Here is a 20,962-nt window from a genome sequence, read left to right on the forward strand (position 1 = left end):
ACCAAAGTGGGCACCTAATTACCTTGACTCACCTAAGCTTGATTGTGCTACATCTTGGCAACATTCTCATCTCCTAAGAAGGATGATACATGGTATTGAAGTCTCACGATCAGGATGGAACAAATCCTTTTTCTGCTATCTTGCTAATAACCTTTTTTCTAAAACAAAAGAAACAAAAAACCTTGTACAATAAACCCGTTCTGCTAATTGCTTTAGCAATGTATCCAAAGTCCTAAATAAGTAGAAGGAAAAACAGAGGATTTGCACACTCAGGACAGCAAATCCTGCCCAGCTAATTTTCCAAACGAATCGAGAATCCAGATCCAACTAACTACATATTAATCACTTGGCTAGCAAGAGGGATTTAACTTACACTAATGAACACAAGACTTCATTAAAGCGTAGTTTTAAGTTTAGCAATATGACAGAATAATCTATTGAAGGAGGAAAGGGACAGGACTGAAACTGCAGACTCAGTTATTTCTTGCCACTTATCACTAATAAATTAATATAAATTAAAAATCAATACAGCAGGATACTGCAAGACAAATGGTAATGTCCACGAGGAGAGGATGCGTACGACCCATCATCCCCATGCTGCCAGGCACATCAGTAGCTCTGCAGGACTGGAGGGGACAGGGACAAGCTGCTTTCCCTAGCAGAGCCAGAATTTGCATCAGCTTCCCCTCGGCTCTCCATTTCCTATTCCCTCATGCCCAAACCATCTTCTGTAGACAGGACTGGTACCAACTTTGAATTTATTGTAGTAAGGAAGCCTGTCACAGAGCTACTTAAGCTATGTGCTTCTGCCATTAAGTACGGCCACAGAGCGAATGGGAACACATTTATAGTATTTCATCTTAAGCATCGTACTCTAGATTTTTTTTGCGAGGCTGCTGCTGACTCCAATAATCTTGGTCAGTCAAAATCCAAATCATACCAGCCTCAGGTGGAAAGCTGAAAACAAACATAACGGATCTGATACATGGCACTAGCCACACACCACGTAAGAGCAGCTTTTCCATTCTTCATACTTGACCTCAGCAACACCTGTTGAAGTTATTGTGTAAAAATCAGTATGAAAATAGTATATAAAGCTCTTCGATAAAAAAAAAAAAGGGAGGGGGGGTTTCCTCACAGGTGCTTAGTATAAAATTAAATTTTGACAGATTTATTACACAGTTGCATTTACCACAAAGAGGAAGAAGGAAAACTGGTGCCACACAGCTGAGAGAGACTCCTTCTTCTGTATGACCTGCAATTTCGGTACATTTCATACACAAAAACCAGAAATCTCACCATCATGGCAACCCAGCAAATATTCATGAAGGTGACTTGCCACATATTACTTGAACTGGATTCAAACCCTTTTAATTTTTAATAGGCAGGGAGACTATCTAAAATAAAATATTTTTTTTAAAAAAAATCACATCACTTTTACTACTTTCACTTTCAAAAATATTCATTTTCTTTCGGTTCAGTACCACATTTTTCATAAGCAGAAGTATGCTTATTCTTTTACCAAAAAGGCTGCTACAAATACCTAACCTTCAAAGCATTTAACATGATTAAGCACGTATTTAATTTTTAAAAAAATAAATAAAAATCAAGTGTCTTTCCCTTGTCAGTAACTCCCCACCCACAGAATTCATCCTTAAATCCTAACTCGTTACTCTAACGTAGACAACTATCTTCGCATGAATACTCCACTGCACCTTCTTTCCAACTACTTCATAGCAACCTAAACATTTAATACATATTCCTTTAAAGAATTTTGAGTGAATTTATTGTATAAAATTATGATTGGCATGGTACAGAAAAGTTCCTTTTAATGCACATTTCCCATTAACTTGTACACAAATATTACAAGTATCAAGCAAAATGCAAAAGTCTTAAGAACTAATTCCATACTACAAAAGTATTCACATAGTGAAGTTACTCTGGTTACAAAATGTCATGGAAATAAAAGCACTTCAAAATACATATTTGGGAAATGTTCTCGAATAATCAACACAACCTTAAGTTAGTTAAAAAAACGCAAAGAAAGAGATACCCTCTTCAAAACGCTATTGTTGATTTGGCAAAACGAAGCAAAGTTCAGATCAGTTCATTTACTGAAGGATTGTTCTCTCCAAGAAACAAAAAAACCAAACAAACAAACAAAAACTTTTAGTTAAGAAAGGGCTCAATTATACTATGATGACAAATAACGCCATCAAAAAGTTATCTGGCTCTCTTGTTTTCACACAGGAGCTGTCAGAGGCAGAGATGTGTAAATGAATACTCCCAGGTATATACAGCTTGCCTTTTCAAAAGCAAACCAAAAAAAAAAACAAACCCCAAAACAACAAAAAGGAGACAATCTGAACTTTGTTGTTTCATTTACCTAGTTCAGTTCCTTAGGTCACAAGACCCAAGAACGGCAGTCTGCAAAGGATACATATTTAAAGAACAAAATTGAATTTCCACTACCAGGGACCGCGTAGGTGTCAAGGTACGCGAGCACCGTACATCCTCGCAGTAACGCTGTCGGAGGCTATCACATCGCTGCTTCCCAACGACCTTGGAGACCTGCAATTCTCAACAAGATGACCCTACAAACAGCCTTACAAAAAGGAGGCACGGTCATACTGTTAGAAAATAACACTAAATCTTGAAGACTGAAAGCATCTTTAAAAACTTACACAAAGTAACTACAAAATAAGCAATACGTTACATTATTTTTGTGTCAAATGACTTGCATGTGTTGGAGCAATTGAACACTGGTACGTATATCTACATGAAATTCACACATACAGGACATCGTGTTCAGGCATTATTGTTGTTTTCCTTTTACACACACACAAGTTACTGTCGGGTCATTCAATCTTTTCAAATGCAGTGAAAGAACAGTCCACAGCAGGCGTAAAAGGAGCATTATCCAATACAGTGTTGTCTTGCAAAAATGGAGTCAGAATTCCTGAGTCTCAGAGACATTACTGTCCTCCTCCGTTACTGGATTATTTATTTTTCCAAGGAGAACCTCTATTTTTCATTTCTTCACTCTACTGAAATTTATAATAGATTGCGTCTTTTAAAAAAATGTAAAACTTTTAGAAAAAAACATGCCAACCAAAGTGAATTTTTAAAGCTTTTTAAAGGGAGGGGGGATTCAATTACAAAATAAAGGCCACCTTCATGTAAAAGTAGTACTGCCAGTATCCCATCATTCTGTTTAGAGGAGAGATTTAGCTCTCTGTTCTGGAAGCCTTATTACATGCAGTCACGTGAGCTGAAAAACTCCAGCCTTTTAACGATTAAAAATGCTATAAATAGGACTAACGTGGAACAGCCCTTTGTTACAATCACCAAGGTGGCCAAACCAATGCAACAGTTAAGTCATGAAGTCTCCTTCAAATAGTCACTGCAATCTATTATAACTTCTGTATTTTCCCTTTTACTTTGCATATTACACAGTGTAACTTAAAATGTTATTTAAGAGCACTTCAGTCCCACAATGTAGGATTTAAGCTTGTGTGAACACATATGCATGGCTCTGCAACATTTTTAATGACTTACAAAAATACATTCAACCAAAACTTTATATAGGGTTCTCTTATTTTAAAATCAAAAATGAAGGAAAAGCCAAATGGTCCCACCATTAGCTAAATAATACACTCCAAGTTCTGGAAGCAATTCAAAAGCAAAAGCACATTCAAGAATAACACACATTGAATTGCATACTTTCTCATTCATCTTTATCGGTAATAAAATTCTACTGCATATAATTATTCAGCCTTATAAATAATGCTAAGCAGAAAAATATTTACCTCTGTGCTACTTTTCTCAGTTTATAGAAGCATTTCTCAGTTTATAAGAGCAAAGGAAAAAAACCTAAAGTGCAGACTACAGGCCATGACAGGCATAATAAATGACCAAAGGTGCAGCCAAATTTGCAGTTACATCTTAAGTTACTTCGCCATCTTTCTCGTCTTGCTAGAAGTCACCCCGTGTGCAACTGAAGAGCTGGTCGGTTGGTTTGTGCCACAGTACAACCTGTAACCACTGGTAATTTTTTGTAAAACTAGTTGAATTGTCCATAGGTTTTTCTAGGCAATAGTTTAGGTTCACAAAACCTTACTTTATTAATACGTGAAATCACACAATATTGACACCTCCTCCAGAGAATGCTACTGTCCTTTTGTTGCAGTATGTGGTTGAACCACTGATGCTCGGTTGACTGTCTTTAACAAGCGATGTCTTCATTTCCATTTCACACGCTACAATAGCTGCGTTCAGTTCCACTTGAGCTCGGTGAACGACATAAAACATGAGTCCTATGCTTATGACAATCTGCAAATAAAACAAATATTGTAGGCTATACAAACTGTGAGCATGAATATAAAGCAACTGTTCTGAACAAAACAAAAAGTCACCAATGCAAAGATTCATGGAGGCATCTGTTGACTCAATGCTTCCCAGGAAAGATACTTGAAGGGAGCTGAATCTAACCAATGAGTGGGGCTAAGCCGCCATATGCTAACAACATAACTAGCACATCAGAACATAGACATTACACAGAACTCAAATACTGACATGAATTGAAAAGATATTTTCTTTCTTTCCATTGACATCCACATACTTGTTGGAAAGCAATCCCTTCACTTTCTCTCTTGGCAAAAAAGTCTCCACAAAGAAACAACGTGCTGTATTTCTGGAAGTCAAAAGGGCTATTTTCCACACACCAAGTGAATAACAGGTTGAAATTGTACTGGGCATGTGCAACTTGCAAAACAGCAGACACAGTGGATGACACAGACCGAAGAAAATAAAAGTTCTTGTTCTTGTCCCTCTGGTGTAGAAGACAGCAGAGAGCAGCAGTGTCACTGCGCTCCTTGGGTATCAGGACTAAACAGGACAGAATCAGAGTTTCTGAGCTTCTTAGCGTAGTCTGTATAAGAAGAATTTGGTTTCTGGAGGATGGCTCAGGGAGGGGACTGGATGTTGACGGTGTGGGGGCTTCTTTGGTTGTTTGTTTTAAGGAGGAAGCATCATCCAAAGCTATGGGTTTAGTTCAGGGTTTTGGTCTGAATTTTATTGCTAAGAATTGTTAAACGTTCACCACAAAAAGGATCAGGAATAAACCTGGACAGTTTTTGCTTAGAAATTACTCATTCAACGACATTGGCAAGCACGGCACTCCCCAGAGGTAGCCTCTGATTTCAATAAAACACCAGTTAAGTTTTCAGCTGAGATCCTCCTTAAAAAAAAATAAAATCTTAAAATAATAATCAAGCTGGCTCATAGTGAGAGTCCCTTTGAAACAAGTAAATTCCTCTGCCTTTTTTAAGAATGTCTTATGAAACTAACTGGTACTGCAACTTCCTTTCAAAAAACCAAAAAGGTTCTATTGTTTACAACAAAACCTCAAGTTTTGAGTCCAAAATCTGAACTTCACTATTAATTGGTAGGGCTATGTTTTCTTGAACATTAAGGACTATTACTCAAAACACCTGTCAGCATGGCATAAAAGATGCTAGAATACTACGGAGTGAGATGATTGACAAGTATGGCCACAAGATAATTGCAGCTGGAAGGCAGCCTGGTGGTCTCTAGCCCAACCCGCTGCTCAGAGCAGGGCTGGCTGCAAGATCAGACCAGGTTGCTTAGGACTTCTGTCCAGAAGGGTCTTTAAAACTTTCAAGGATAGAGATTTCACCACCCCTCTGGGCAACCTGCTCCACTGCTTGACTATCCTTGTGGTGAAAAAGATGTTCCTCACTAATTCACATTACACATTTCAAAAGCTGTCCAATGTAAGAAAAAAGAGACTATGGACATCAAGTTCTGAATATATAGGAAAAATCCTATTCTAAAAGCTTACCCAAATATTTAAATTTGACTGGTTTTAGAAATATTACTACCAGTAGCCTAGCTCTCTAGATGAATAACTTTAAAAAAATATACACACAGACAACCATGAAATGTGAACAATTTTGAGAGCTATTTACTAAATCAAAGTCCCATCAAAGCCCAATCAGGCAAAGCACCAGGCAGAAGTGGGAGAACCTAAGTAATTCCTCCACTACCAGGCTCCTCTTCACTTGTTCAGTCAGGTCCCAAGGATTGTTCTCAAGGAGGTGAGCACTCCTATTCAAACACTGAGTCCCTCCAGCTAGCGCTTACCCAAGCAACAGTTATGTTACAACCTATATAATCTACAAAGGAGAGTCAATGTCATTACAAAAAACATTAACGAGAAAAAAAAAAGGAAAAGACCACTGAAAACTACTACCCTGGAAATAACACTTCACAACTAAAACAAAAGCTGATCAATTAACCATTTATTTTCTTTTTTATTTATCAAGGCTATTTACCCCACACTTACAGAGGCATTTTTAATACTCATAACCCCGTTCTATGAAGCCTATAGATTATATGTTCCATTTAAGAGCACACAAGCCTTGGGGCAGGGGTGAGGTATAAAAGTAAGTCTAGGACCATTTTAAATCTTAGCATTGTTGAACATCAGCTTTATGGTTGTAAAAACTGAGGAAGATGAATGACTGCAGTACCAACTGCAAGTCTGCAAACCACAGTAACTGCTGGTCAAGCACCGACACTATCAAAGGAAGCTTTAATATATAATCTGGTTCTGAAATACTCATGACCTCTATGCTCGTAATGGTCGCAGACTTGAGGCTTACCCCCAAGATTTATTGACAAATTATTTCATCCGCTAAACTGACATAAAGGTACTATATACTTCTCAGGAATTTACTCACTTGCAAAATTAAGATATTCCCATTTAGGCATTAGCAAAGTGGTATTTCTACAGCACTTTTCCTCCTGAATGCCTACGGAAAACCAGGAGTGCTCAGTGCTAACAGTGAACGCTGCACAGGTGCTAGGTCTACAAACCCTAAGCACACTATTGCACTGATGGTGGCTTTTGTGTAGGGGTGGTTTGACGAGTCTAAAATTCAGCAGGAGATTACCACAGAGGGCAAGAGAAGAAAACTTGACAAAATTGTGGCAGAAATAGAAAAAGAGAACACTGCGTAAGTTCTGCTTTGTGTCATGTGAGGTATGAGAGAATTAAACTTTTCTAACAGAAGAAAATAAAATCAAAAGAAAACAGGACACTGGAAACCCATTTCTCTGGGTACCTACCAATCAATAAGCCTGTGAAAAAGAAACGTCAGCTCAGTTTTGCACAATCTACTGAAAATACCGGTAACACAGCTATAAATTAAACACTTAAAACCTGCTACTTTTCAATACCACATGCCGCACTTGCTTGGCTCTCAGTCTGTAAGAGGGTGGCTGCCTCAGACTAAGGAGCTGTTATGCCAACCGAGAGCAGTTCTTAACCCCGAAGACATGCATTCTCCCAAACCTCCTGCACCCACCTCTTTTGCACTGGAGGCTGCACAACCTGAAAGGCAAACCAGCAATACCGAGTCTCTCTCCCATTTCTACAGGCATGCAGTTTCCAAATCAAAGACTCAGTGACTTGAAGAGACAAAGCTACAGGAAGGAAATTTGTCTACTGGCTGCAGAAGAAAAATTCTGTCTTGAATTCCACTGGGACAGCACATCAGCAAGAAATTAGAGGGGTACAGAAATAAACTCAAACACAAGAAGATGACTGTTTCCAAGAGTAACTGCTTATCCAAGCAGTCATAAAGAGACTGACATTACTGTTACCAAGGTCTACGAAAGCAATTATTTTAACATACCTGTAAACTGAATATAAAATAGCCACTAACACTTTGTTCTGCGATGACATCCTCCATGGTGCGCAAGGTAGTGCCCAGGTATGAGTTCAGGAGCTGAGTAGGAAGCAGCCCAAGTGAAGAAGCCATCAGGTAGTTGGGTAGTGACAAGTCTGTAATCTGAGTAGAAGACAGCATAAGAAATTGAGCACAGCTCCAACACAATCTATGTACACAAACAACCAGACTGCTGCTCCCACAACCATCTGTGCAAAATAATGAAAGAATTCTTACATTCCTTCACTGAAACTTTCCACTGTGCACGAATGTAAGATAATACAATGAAACAGTACATGGCTAGTTTTCATCCAGCCTTTTTAAAGTTACTAGGTTTTATTTCATTTCATCTTACATTGTGCAACATCTCTGTGCAAAAGTCATTAACTAAGGATGCAATTACACTGTTCATTGAAGATGTTTATTTCTTCATGGCGAATAGAGCCCTACAATTTATGAGAATTTGCTTGCAGGAAGAAATTACTTTATCAGATGTGAAGGTCTAAAGCAAAAGTCTATTTGCTTTGCATTTCGCATGTATGGCAAGTAATACAAGAAGTAATTGTTCAAAATGTCACTGTATTAAATATGATCTAGGTAAACAGCATGGCAGATACAATTTGCCTCTGCAAGGGAAGTTACATAGCTCATTAAGATACATCTATCTATCAGTGATCTCTATCAGCGACACCTATCTATATCTATACTGATATACATGGGTATCATTAAGATTCTCTACCAAGATATTTTACATCACACTTTAATTAGTGAACAAAATAGTACACACGGCTATAGCTCTTGTTAGCGTCTCTGGAAAAAAAAACACTAATAATACTTCTAAGGTATTTTCCTCTATTTGCTGTGAAACTTCTGTTCTGAGTCAACATGTGGACAGTTTACATGGGAACAAAGTACACAGTACCAGCTAAATTAATATCAGCAGCCATTGGGAAATAGTAAAGGCAAGAGCCAAGGAGCCAAAAGATATTTACGCAAGAAAAATGAAAGCAGGAGGAAACTATGAGTTAAAAACCAGTACGAAAAGGGTGATTTTGAAACAAGCAGTCTAAGGAATTTTCCAGACAATTCAGTTGATCAGATAGTAATAAAACAAGTTCTAATTAAGAACAGCCCCTAACACTGGGAGTCTACATGGAAATTATTGACCTTGACAGTTTTGTACAATGTCGAAGACAAGAGAATAGCAGCAAAGTTACTCATTTCATCATGCTATTCTTAAAATAAACTTTGGTTACTATGAAAGTCACAGTGCTGAATTCTCAGAGCTCTAAGCACCACCAGTGGAAAGTTTTTGGGAGGAAGAAGGGCAATGGAGGAGGAGACTGCAATGAAGCATAAAGATTAAGAATAATTCACTGGAACAAGATCCAATAAGCCAATTCCAAACTTCACACTACAAATTATACTTCCCACAGACTAAAATATGTACCAGCAGCACAAATAATTTCCCTCTCTATACAAGAATAATTTAGATTTATAATGGAAAAGCACTACATAATTATGTCAGAACTTCACATTTGAACAATACTTTGAAAAGACTTTTTTTTTTTAAAAAAAAAAACACACATTATAGTAATCTGGGCCATGTAATAAGAATGCACAACCAAAACTTCCCATATTGCCAAGGGAACGAAGGAGCTGCTATTAAAAGTCTCTGAAATACTAACGCTGAGGAAAGATTTGCTAAGTAGGACACTATCACTAAATCTAATGGAACTGGGAGACTTCCCAAAGATTGTTTTAACACTCCTAGCCACCTCTTTCTTTTTTGTATACGTTGCAGAGCAGTTCAGATGCAGAGCAACACATCTGCACATCTGGATCCGTCCTGAAGCAACAGGACCTCCTGAGCCATGAGAAAGACTGTTTCCAAATGAAGACAAAGCTGCCGATGGATACGCTGGACTGCAACTTGTGCTTCTCACTAATATAAAAGCTAAGGAGAGCGGGGAAAAAAAAATAATTTGCAGGTGTCCTTTTAACGCCTGGTTTACACTGGTCTCACTTCCCCTAGATGGCACAGAAAGCAGACAGCATCCCTACCTAAGAAACCCAAGAAATTTTCAATCAAACTTACAGCTTTCCGTATTTTTCCTTCTATGAACTTTACCTGTTCTATAAACCCACCAGACTGGGGTCTGTGTGGCCAAGCTGCCAAACAGAGGCTACCAGGACTCAGTTTCTACTGAAAGCTCAAGCCAGCAAAATTAACAGTGAAATCCCAAGGCAAGTATGGAGGATGCAATTGTGTTATGGGCCATACCAATGCATTTAAATAAAACTAAGAACTACTTAACTGCTCTGGCAACAAGAGCATTAGCCAGAAACTCTCCCATTAAGCCTTGTGCAGGCTTTTTGCGGCAGAACTTTTGTGTATTCTTTGCAGCTGACACCTTTGGTTTAGTATGGTCAAAGCATAAATGCTTGTGTCAGGACTTTGTTGGGGGCTCAGACACCTTTGGGGATTGCAGCAGATTTCTCTCCCCGCAATTTATGAATGCCTGTGTTTTGGATCAGGTAGGCTTAGCAACTGAAAGCAAAGGACAATTCTTAGGCTCTTTCAAAAACAAAAAAAAATCCAAAAAAAAAAACAAACAAAAAAACCTAAAACAAAACAACAACAAAAAAAAACATTAAAAAACCCCCACAAAACCAAACCAAAAATATCCATCATCTTTCCAACAAGCCGAGTAAGCAGCCTGCATGTTCCTGCAAAGCAGGTACCATTTTTTCAACTCTGATTTCACTGTGTGCATTTCCGGAACCAGAGATTAACACTCAAACACTCAGATTTTTTTAGTCAGATTATTTCTTCCATGTGATATTCCTCTCAAAGAAGGGGGGAAAAAAAAGAAACGTGAATTCTGATCTAAGCTACACCTGGCACTAGAAGTAATCAGTTTGCACAAACCTCACTCCAGGGAGCCACTAGGGGGAAGAAGGCGATAACCTGCATACCAGGCCTCCTTACAGACCTGCCTTCAGAACACCCTGAGTTGCCAAGGGGAGAGGGCTGTGCATGGGCAAACACTTCAGTAAGAGCTATCAGCCCACCCCAGCAGCCCAGGCCACCCCGGCATCACAGGAGGGACAATTAAGCAAAACCAACTCAGAGAGAAATGCAAACATACTTTCACAGTGAACAAGTTTCTAGGTCTTCCAGAAAGGCAAGTAAATGCACTACCCCACTGCTCCTACTATCAGCGCTTTCCCAAAGAGCAGCAGCGTGACCTTAAGAAGCACCATGTCCATGTCTGGCTGCTGAGAAACTAAGGAATTGGTGTTAGTTTTCTTCTTGTGCCCTTTCAGATAATATGATCCCATCGCTAATCAAATGCTAGGAAGCCTTCCTTCCTTCTGTACGTTCCCCTGCAATTCAAGCTCCTCAAAACCCTCCGCAGATGGTACACGCCACTGAACAAGTGCTTGTTAATCCCAGCCCTGTAGACGACCCTTCTCACCTCAAGGTTATGCCTTGCCCTGGACCTCACGTACCACTTTTATTTAAGTATTCTCGGTATCTCCACTTTACTTATAAATAGGCACATAAAAAACACGCATAGACCAGACTGCTGGAAAATTAAAGATGCGTAGGTTTTAAGTTCACCATTCTTTCCTCTACTATTAAGAGCAATCCTTTTCAGATTCACTGCTGAAGTTGCTAGCACGGTAGAAATGGATAGACGGTTAGGGCACACCAAATCCCCTTGCATTTTAAACTTAAGTAGAGCATTAAGTTTTCAAGTAAGTCAGATTTCAAAGAAATGACAGCTCAGTCTGTGTAGGTAGAATTTTGTACTCTATGTAGCCTAAACTGGACTCACAGTGGGAAACTGCCTTGAATACCCAAATTTGCATGCAACATTTTTATTTTTCAGTAATCTAGTAGTTCATATTAAGTGTTCTTGGTTAAAAATTGAACACAACATGCTTTATTTTACTATGCTGCAAAATAATAAATCTGGAGTAATAAATGCAACGCAAACTAATTTTAGCAGGCAACATCCAAGTTATCTGGCATACTCAAGAATCTAGTTTCATCTCATTTCCTATCTGTTACTTTAACACTGAAACCTTCCACTTGGAAAGAAAATGATTGAGCCTGCAGTACTTAGAGAAAATAAAACGCTGATTTACAGCATCATTTTAATATTGCATTGGTCTGAGTACTCTGCTGAACTGCGTTTCCAACAGAACGGTTATGCCAGGAAAGAAATCATTTTAATTCGGTAATTCTCTGGTCCACTCCTCAGATCCAATACTGCCCTACAACATCTGTTGACTACTTCAAGTGACACCCAGAAGCTGTGAGCAACCAAAGTATAACAGCTCTCCCCCACTTTAGGATGGTCACGTTGTAGCAGAGGCTTCATCTACTACACCGGGACCTTGGGCTCCAGGGAGACTTTGCTCCCGGCTGCACAGGTCTAAGCTGCCTCGGTCCTGCGATAATATAGGTAAATAAACAAAACAGCTGAGGTTTTTCTCATTCATAATAAGGAAACAGTTTAAGGATTTGCTTAAAAAGACATTATAAATTGTTACAGCTTTTACGGACAGAGATTGCAGCTCCTGAGATGAATGCGCAGCAGACACAGTTTTATACATAGCAATTTTAACTATTTGATGTGGGTGTTAACCCCTAAAAATTGTGTAGATTAATTTTTTCTTAAGTAACAAATTTGGTTATTCAATGACCTACTCATTTCAACAACATGATTCCATCAAAATTAATCAAGCGCTTCAGATAGGTACAGGATCAGGATTGCAGATGAGGGAAGGAAAGTATGCTGTAAGAAAGCGACAGACCAAAACACTTGTTTAGAGGCTCTCTTATATTAAAGAACATAAAAGCTACTGTTAAACGTTTAAAATGTTTCACAATCTGGTTTGCTTTGTTTTGATTTCACCAAGACATAACTGAGGTGCAACGCACAGCCAAAATCAGATCCTTCAAAGCACTCAGGAAGAGCTGAGGGTCTGAAATTGTGATCATCAGCACGATGGTACTCAAAAAGGTTACCTTCCATGTTCTTCTTTACTTTCTCCTTTAAGATGCTCAAGGAGAACAATAAGGCTATGAATTTTAAATAATTAAAGAATGTACCAATCTTCAGCTAAAAGTAGAAAAAGCAACACTAACCTTTTTCCAAACTCAAGTTAAAACTAACTTTCAGTACCACTCAGGTGTACAGTCCCTTTTCAGCCCTACATCTTACTGCTCTGCCCAAAATCCGTGACCTCTCTCGTGTGCATGGACTTAACACCCTGTATGGATTTGCCAGATGTATGCTACAAACACCAACCAAACTGACCAAGAATTTTAATCTGTCCACTTCTTTCTTTCCAATATGATTAAGTACTTCAGGGAGATCCAGCAAGACCGCTTAAAAATACAAACTATTGCTCCCACGCGGATCACTTTAAAACTGTCGAGTTCTCTAGAGATTTTGCTACACAGCACCTTGGTGCTTCTTTCTAACACCAGAACATAGGCTTGAAAACCTGAAAGCAACTCTAGTGCAGTGCCACTGAACAAGGCGGCTCAAAAACCTGCCGTCCATCTGCAAGCACAGAAGAGCCACTAGCAGAAGCAGGTGGGGGGGACGTTACTTTTACTGTTGTTAAAGAGAAGTAAACCAAGGTTTCTTCCCAGAAAAGGAGGCAACCTCCACCAGTGAGAAAGAAACCAAGGTTTCTTCTAGGGAAAGGAGGCAGCCTCCACCAGTGACACTGGCCACCATGCTGCAAGCCATCCTTCAAGCCCAAGCTTCTTCCTTGGCCACAGCATGGCCTGGGCCGGGACTCACCGCGAAGACAGCGTTCTGCAGCCCAAAGGGGATGGGGGTCAGCCGCGCCAGAGCCACCACCTTGAGGCCGCTGCCGCCCTCCACCACGCGGACGACGGCGCTGAGCGTCTCGCTGCCCTGGATCCTGGCCCGCACCCAGTGAGCCAACAGGCGCTTGCAGGCCACGTGGGCAATGAAGGTGCCGACGAGGACGCCCAGCACCATCAGCCCCATGCCCAGCACGAAGCCGTAGAGGTAGCCGGCGGCCACGTTGAGGAGGATGTAGCCCCAGCCGCAGGGGAAGGAGACGACGATGAAGCCCACGGTGAAGAGCAGCACGCCGGCCAGGCTGTCCAGGCTCTCGGCCCAGAGCAGCAGGTCCCGCAGGTACTGGCGCACCAGGGCCAGCGAGGCGAAGCAGAGGGCGGCCAGCACGCACACGCTGAGGCAGCTCTTGCACCAGCAGGTGCCCAGGAAGCAGCAGGAGCAGCGCCAGCCCCGGGCCTCGGCCAGCCCGGGCCCGCCGCCGCCCGCCTCGGGCAGCTGGCAGAGCAGCAGCTCCGCCGGCGGCAGCCCGCCCTGCTCCGCATAGGGCCCCAGCAGCAGCCCGGGCGCCCCCGCCGCCTCCGCCGGGACGAAGCCGACGGCGTCCCCGCCGCCGCCTCCTGCCGCCGTCCCGGCGGCTCGGGACAGCCAGCGGCCCAGGTCCTGCCGGGCCCCCTGCGCCGCCGCCTGCTTCACGGCCCGGGAGAAGAGCTGCAGCGCCGCGGCCCCCGCGCCCCACATCCCCCCGCCCCGCCGCCCGGCTCTAGCTCCGCCGAGCCGCCCAGCCCCGTCGCTCCCCGCCTCCCCACGCAGCCTGCGGGCAGGGGCGGCCGCTCCCTCATCGCCCCGCCATGGCCCGGCTCCCGGCGGCGGAGCCCAGCCGAGGGCCGGGCGGGGGCGGGGAAGCGGCAGCGGGGAGGGCGGGGAGGAGGGGGCCGCGCTTCGCCGCTGCCGCGGGGGCCCGGCGGGCGGAGGGGCCGCGGCGGCCTCGGCGCTGCCTCCCCCCTCGGCCGCGCCGCCGGGGCTGCGGCGTTAGGCGGCGGCGGCACCGCGCTCTCCGTCCCGGCAGTGGCAGCGGCGGCCCTGGCGGAGGGCGAGTCCCGGCGGGCGGCAGCGGCGGCAGCAACCGCGGCAGCGGGGCTCCATCTCCCGGCGCGCTTGGGCTCCCGCTCCGCTCCGGGAAGCGCCTTCTCGGAGCGGCGGTGCCGATGTGGCAGCCCGGGCGCCCCTCGCAGCGGAGGCGCGGGGGGTGGGAGGGAAGAAGGAGGCTGGGCTCTGGCGACGGCAGCGCCCTGCCCCGCTGCGGGGCCCGGCGGCGGCCCCGCGGCCCGCCCCCCGCTCGGCCCCGCCCCGGGAGCGGCGCGCCGGCCGGGTGTGCCTCAGCGGAGCGCCGCGGGACCCCGCCGGGCAGGGGTCTGCTTCACGCCTCCGTGAGGCGGCCGTGGCCGGCGGCCTTGCCGGTGTCCTGCCCCTTTCTCAGAAGCCCTTCATCGGCGGCAGAGCCGTGACCGGCGGGATTTGGAGCCACCGTGCTGAAAAGCGGGTTATTTTCTGTCAGAGGAGCGCGGGGTCGAGGCGTCCCTGACTAGGCGGTTGCTCTCGGGGTCCCATGGCATCTCCCATGGAGGCTTGCTTTCACCAACACCCCGCTTTTCCCCTCTCCTCAGGCCAGACAAACCTCTCCCAGCCGGCAGCCGGGGGTTTGAGCTGAGGGGCGACATCCAGGGCCCCGCAGCTCTGTGGTGGCTGCGGTGGTGGCTGGTGGCTTCTCCACATCAGGCCAGCGCGACTCGCCCGAGTTCTTGGCTCACACACCTGAAGGCTCAGACACACTTTTGGGTGGTTTCAGCTTGAATTTTGAGCTGTTGACTAGGAAAGAAAGAGTCTGAATACGCAGCAAGGGCTCAGTTTTGAGGGGTGTTTCCTGAGGAGCCTTGCCAAGGCTCGACGGCTTCGTTGGTCGCTGTTGCTCTGGCATTATTAATGGCAGGACCCGTACAGTGCAGAAAGGGGTTTGTTTTCTTCACAATGCGCTCCAGTGGCGTTCTATTCCTCTGCTGGGAAATTTGCAAGCATATATAAAACGAGAATGTGTGTGGGAGTTGTAAAGGTTAAAGGGTGGTTGGAAACCCCCCCCCCCGACTCTCAAAATGAGGAACGTATCTTGAAGAATGTACTGCAGATATGTTCGCTTGAAAAATACACCATTAGAAACAATATAACCTGGGCAATCCAACAAGTCAGCCTAAGAAAATGACAGATGTCTTTTGAGCACCACAGCAGAATAAAACAGTTCTGGGAGACTCTATTTATGCAGATAAATATCTCCAGCATAATCTGGTTTCTTGCTGTTACGTGTGTCTGAATATGAGCATTTGATTTAGTGTGTGCTCTTTACTTAAGATGCAAGCAAAGGCAGGGTGTGCATCCAAAATAATAATAACAATAATGGCAAGAAAGCCCTGCATTACAGCTTGTAAAGGATGATGGGCATACTTACACGTTCAGTAGGGCATTTCAGCAAACTGTGGATGGCTGGAAGTTCAGTAGAAAAACAAGAAGACGAAATATTAATTTCTGGTTTTATACTAAGAGCACGTATATCTCTGATGTGGGTTCAACTTGTGTATATTTTTGCTCAGTACAGTTGCTTTCACAGAATAGAAAAAAGCCTGTATGGAAACGTCTATCAGAGTTACGTGCTTTACGCTGCCCCTGCATTTCTGCATTTAAAGTGCATAACCTCATGCTCAGAGCTGGAATGAATCTCCTGCTGCTACTCCTAAAAGCTACAGGGTTCTGTATTTATAATCACAGAGAACATATTTAAAAGGGACCGCAAAAGGATATGAGGAATATAATGGTTTATCTAAGTGACAGTCCTAACATTAGACTCCAAGCTATAAAAATATTTTATCTAGTTAGTTATTGGAGATGCTTCTCCAGTCCCTAGGAATATAAAGGCTGAAACTCCTTGACCTCATCCATCCCCTGACCTCCCTAAAATAGCTAATCCTGGCATTGTACAGATCCTTGGAGCAGTAGCTCAGGAAGGAAAGGCGACACGCAGTCAGATATTGAGTGACACAGAGCATGGTCATGGAGCAGGAGCTGAAGCATCTTTGGATAAACATCCAAACGAGGCCACAGGAATTCAACAGGATGCCACGGAGCTGGGAGCCTCTCCCAGAGGCGGAGCGGATGCAGCTACAGAGCTGAGAGGCAGCGTCAGCTGGCTCCTGCGAGTCTTCCCGACGGGCTCTTACCCTCTGAAGGGGGAAAAAAAACAACCTCACACACCCTTGAAAATCTGCCAACTGCTGGACGAAACGATCTGCCTTTCAGACTTACTAGCCAGTGAATCGTCAGATATTCCCATACTATGGACGATGCAGTTGCAATGGTCGGATGACAGACGCAAGGCAAGATCTGTAAGGAAAAGCAGTTACCTTTTCACAGACCGATCACTTTTCACTTAGAAAAACAGGCAAGCTCTTGAGCACACAGCTCCTAGGCAAACACTTTGTGCTCCAAAAGATAACGTGCTTTTTTTTTTCTCTCTTGTTTTTTTTTTTTTTCCCCAAGTAAGTTAGTTGATTTAGTGAATAATTTCCAACAAATGTTGTCTAACCTGTTCTTTAAAAAAGCACTGCTGGCCTAGTTAGCCTCAGAAATTGTTTGAAGTAATAGGAATAAAAATTACAGGTTTAGTACATATGGGTCTAAACAGTTACGTTAGATCAACTGAAACTGCTCCTATACTTCCTTAGATTGAGTTACTTAGATTCTCATTAAACTCATCTATCATTTGAGCTGATTTCTTACCTGTCTTTATATTTTATTTTGGTATTTGTCTGTGAATCAATTTAAATCTGAGACATACAGGGTAACGACCAGAGCACTGTTCTGCTTCAAGAAAAGGTTTCTATAGAAAGATGCTCTCATGATGACATAGATTGTACTGGATTTTGAAGAATTTTTGCCATACGGGTGGTTTGCCAGGCCCGTGTTTTAAGTCCAGGGTAGTTCCTTGATCTGGCACGAGTGACTGTGAAATGCTATTTTGCGTTTTGCAACACTGTTTCTCCTGTCTCACTTTTTATTTTGAGGAATATCAGCATGCAAACACACACAGCTAAGCACCTGAGTCATCTTAGTGAAATGAAAGACGTGACTCATTTAGGCCCATGCGATGGGTCCACTCTGAATAGGGGTCCTGAAGCCAGAGAGTAGGATACATTAAGCCACAAATCAGGAGCCAAAATAATTCTGAGTTGCGAGCTCCTGAAAACTTGCCATGGTTATTTCTGAATTGCTCTTTGGGAGGGAGAAGCAGGACTTTTTTGAGAAGATACTAAGGACCGTAACTCTAGCGTACTTCTAAATGCCTGTGCTGCTTAATTCTATCAGCATTGATGTGAAGGTCCTTTGGTGGGAACTGCAACATTGTCTAATTGGTGTCAGGAGTAACCATCCTTTGGCCACAGCAGGCTGTCACTATATGTGCCTCCACCTCACCTGCAGCCTTCCTTGCCATATGTTCCTTCACATCCACATGAAGGAAGGTGCATACACTTTTCTCCTGCAGGGAATATACTTTTTGCTCTTTAACAGAGGATGAGTTGCAAGGATGTGGGGGAAGATATTAGCAAGGAGCAAGCTGTGACCAGAGGAATTATTCTGGTAGACCAATTTAGGTCTGCAGGCTATAGGCTGGGCACCACTGGTTTGCGCCATTATATTTCAAATACATGTGCATTTGCAGCTTTGGCAAAGCGAATGAGAAGTATGCTAAAGGAAAACAAGCCATCGTTGTGGCTTTATATGAGATTGGTTACATTCCCAGCAAAAGGTGGTGGTTCTGAAGTTGTTGCGTGAAGAATGGGAGGTGCAAGAGGAGAAATGGTGCAATTAGCAACTTAGGATCACCCAGTGTTTTAATTTTCTGGACAAATATCGATCAAGGTGTGGCAAAGCTTGTATTGCTTCCACCTTCATCTAGATCACAAGAGATCTTTAAATAAAAGATACACACATAAAAAATGAAATGCCCATAAAACTCAAAAAATGTATTCATTAGAGAGTACTACTTTTTAAGTCTTAGGGTGGGAATCTAGACTGTGTTATTTTGCAGCTTGACTGATTAGGTGTCTACATATAAGACTAGAAACTTTATTACTTTATTTACAGTCCCAGCCTCCCAGACAAGTGCCGTACAATCCTGTTAAAAAAATTGAATGATTTGATATAGTATCATAAACTCATATAATTCAGAAAATGAATGGTTTTATTTTCATACGTATTTGTACGTAAAAAATACAGTTAATACAATGATTTCACAAGAAACATTTCAAGCCAATTTTACTACAGCTATATGTAAGGCATGAACAAAAATTAAATACAGTAAGCAATACGCAGAAATATTTACAATGAAGGGAAGATTCTGAGACATCACTCTGGTATTGGTTATTATATAAACGGTGACGTACATAAAACAAGTCCATTGCAGTAGAACTGAGGATTTATGATGACTTGGGTGATATTCCTTAGAGTGTCCTAGCCTAGAAACAGCAAATGAGAAAACTTAAACATCCTTACACATAAGGCAAAAATACAGCTATATACTTGGTACATCTATAGCTGCTTTCAGCTGTTGCAGTAATGGAAAACTTAAGCTAAATTCATCTTAAAGACTCACATGGGATTCTTCCTTGCAAAAGGATATCCTTGGGTTGACAGACGAAACTTCCGTCAATTTTTCATTCCATGAAATGACTGCTTTGCTGCCAAAAGACCTCATCAGTCAGGGGCTGTTGGGGTAATGCAGAGCAGCCTAAAGTTTGGAAGTCACGGAATTGCTCTTGAGGGCCGGACTGGCATTGGCAGCCCTAGGAAATGGTAAGCTATAGAAGAAAGACCAAGTTTATTACAGTCATAGTGTCCTCCTGAATTGCACAGTGCGAACATTAGATGCACCTCAAAATAACCCTGTAGTTACTTACTTCTATCGGGGTCACAAACTAGGAATCTACATTTTCATGCAACAGAATACTTGAGGCAGTTCTTGAGAGCACTAACATTTAGAAGGTGTCCTTTCAAAATGAATTTTGGGTATCATGAAATAAAGCACAGCGAGCAAAGCATATCTGAGGAATAGGAAATTCTCTCAGTAAAGTATTTTATTGAGGTTTTTTACCTATAGATTCTTCTCCGGTTAAAAATGACTTAAAGAAGAAGTGTATCTAAATATATACCATGCTCAGGGCCCTTTTAATGGGAGGGGCTTAGGAAAATGGACATGTTAGTGTATCCTTAGTGTCATGTTTTCATCAGTTCCCACACATCTGGGGCTTTCTAGCAATATACTTTGATATTCTTCGACAAGCTACCACATTCCTTTTGATACACCTACAACACTTTTTATCCAATCCCATAGGTAAAAGCTATATCTATATCCTTTGATATATATATTTTTGAAGTATACTAGACTAAGTTGCAAAGAAAAGTGTACCGCGTTTTCACTATTTCCATGGCAAGGGTATAGACCTATCGGGTTATGGATCGGAGGTCAGTTTCTCCTAATATTTTTGGATCAGGGATTTTTGTAAGAGTATTTAACATTAAAGGTTAACCCAAGAGCCAAAGATTCTGTTTTAACAGCACAATAATATTTGACTGAGTTTTACTAATAAGCTTTATCAAGCAGCTTTAAGGTTAGCTTCAAGTCAGCACTGAAGCAGGACTTTATATTTGAGTTTGTGGGTTGGATAAACAAACACGCATTTAAGTTTGCTGGTATAAAGCAGGCCACTAATTTCAATTACAACAATCTAAGATCAGAAAGAAGCTCATGTGTTTATTTTTTCATATGTCGTCTTGATTTATAATTAGCTTTTACTTAGCAAAGTTTGAGCAGCCCTTTCCCATCTTTGTTGTTATTCCTTTATCTGGGAAACCACAATGTGGTAACTGCCGGCAGGCATTGAACATAGCAGGGTTTTATGCCTCTGAAGAAGGATGAGGACTGAAAAAAAAACAAACCAGCTTCTAAAATCAATGGCAGAACCTTGTGTGAGTGTTACACTATATCAGGCCCTGTTGCTGCAACAAAGCACAGTTACATCAGTCTACATGTTTACAAACCTTGTTGTAGTATATCTACTAAATTATTTTTTTTTAGTTTCCAGATGGACTAACTGATGAGTTACAAACCACCTGTGAGGGAACATGCACAGGATTTGAAGCCTAATTTGCCTCCCATTTTAATTGTTATAGCCTACCCCCTTGCAAAAGAGCATCTTAACTAGAAGTACCAAAACTCAGAGCAGGGTAGGCAGCCTGGCTCTCCTCTGC

At 42.6% G+C, this 20,962-nt stretch overlaps 1 protein-coding gene across 1 annotated transcript; it reads right to left on the reverse strand.

Moving 5' to 3' along the window:
* Positions 1-1,763: 1,763 nt before the first annotated feature.
* On the reverse strand, positions 1,764-14,618 carry TMEM64 (transmembrane protein 64). Its single transcript, XM_074577405.1, has 3 exons — positions 13,586-14,618; positions 7,722-7,877; positions 1,764-4,332 (listed from the first exon to the last, which is right to left on the reverse strand). Exons 1-3 carry the CDS (start codon positions 14,348-14,350, stop codon positions 4,138-4,140), a joined length of 1,116 nt encoding a protein of 371 aa, XP_074433506.1. The 5' UTR covers positions 14,351-14,618; the 3' UTR covers positions 1,764-4,137.
* Between the last annotated feature and the right edge of the window lie 6,344 nt (positions 14,619-20,962).

This window comes from Larus michahellis, chromosome 2 (assembly GCF_964199755.1).
Source record: "Larus michahellis chromosome 2, bLarMic1.1, whole genome shotgun sequence".
NCBI lineage: Eukaryota > Metazoa > Chordata > Aves > Charadriiformes > Laridae > Larus > Larus michahellis.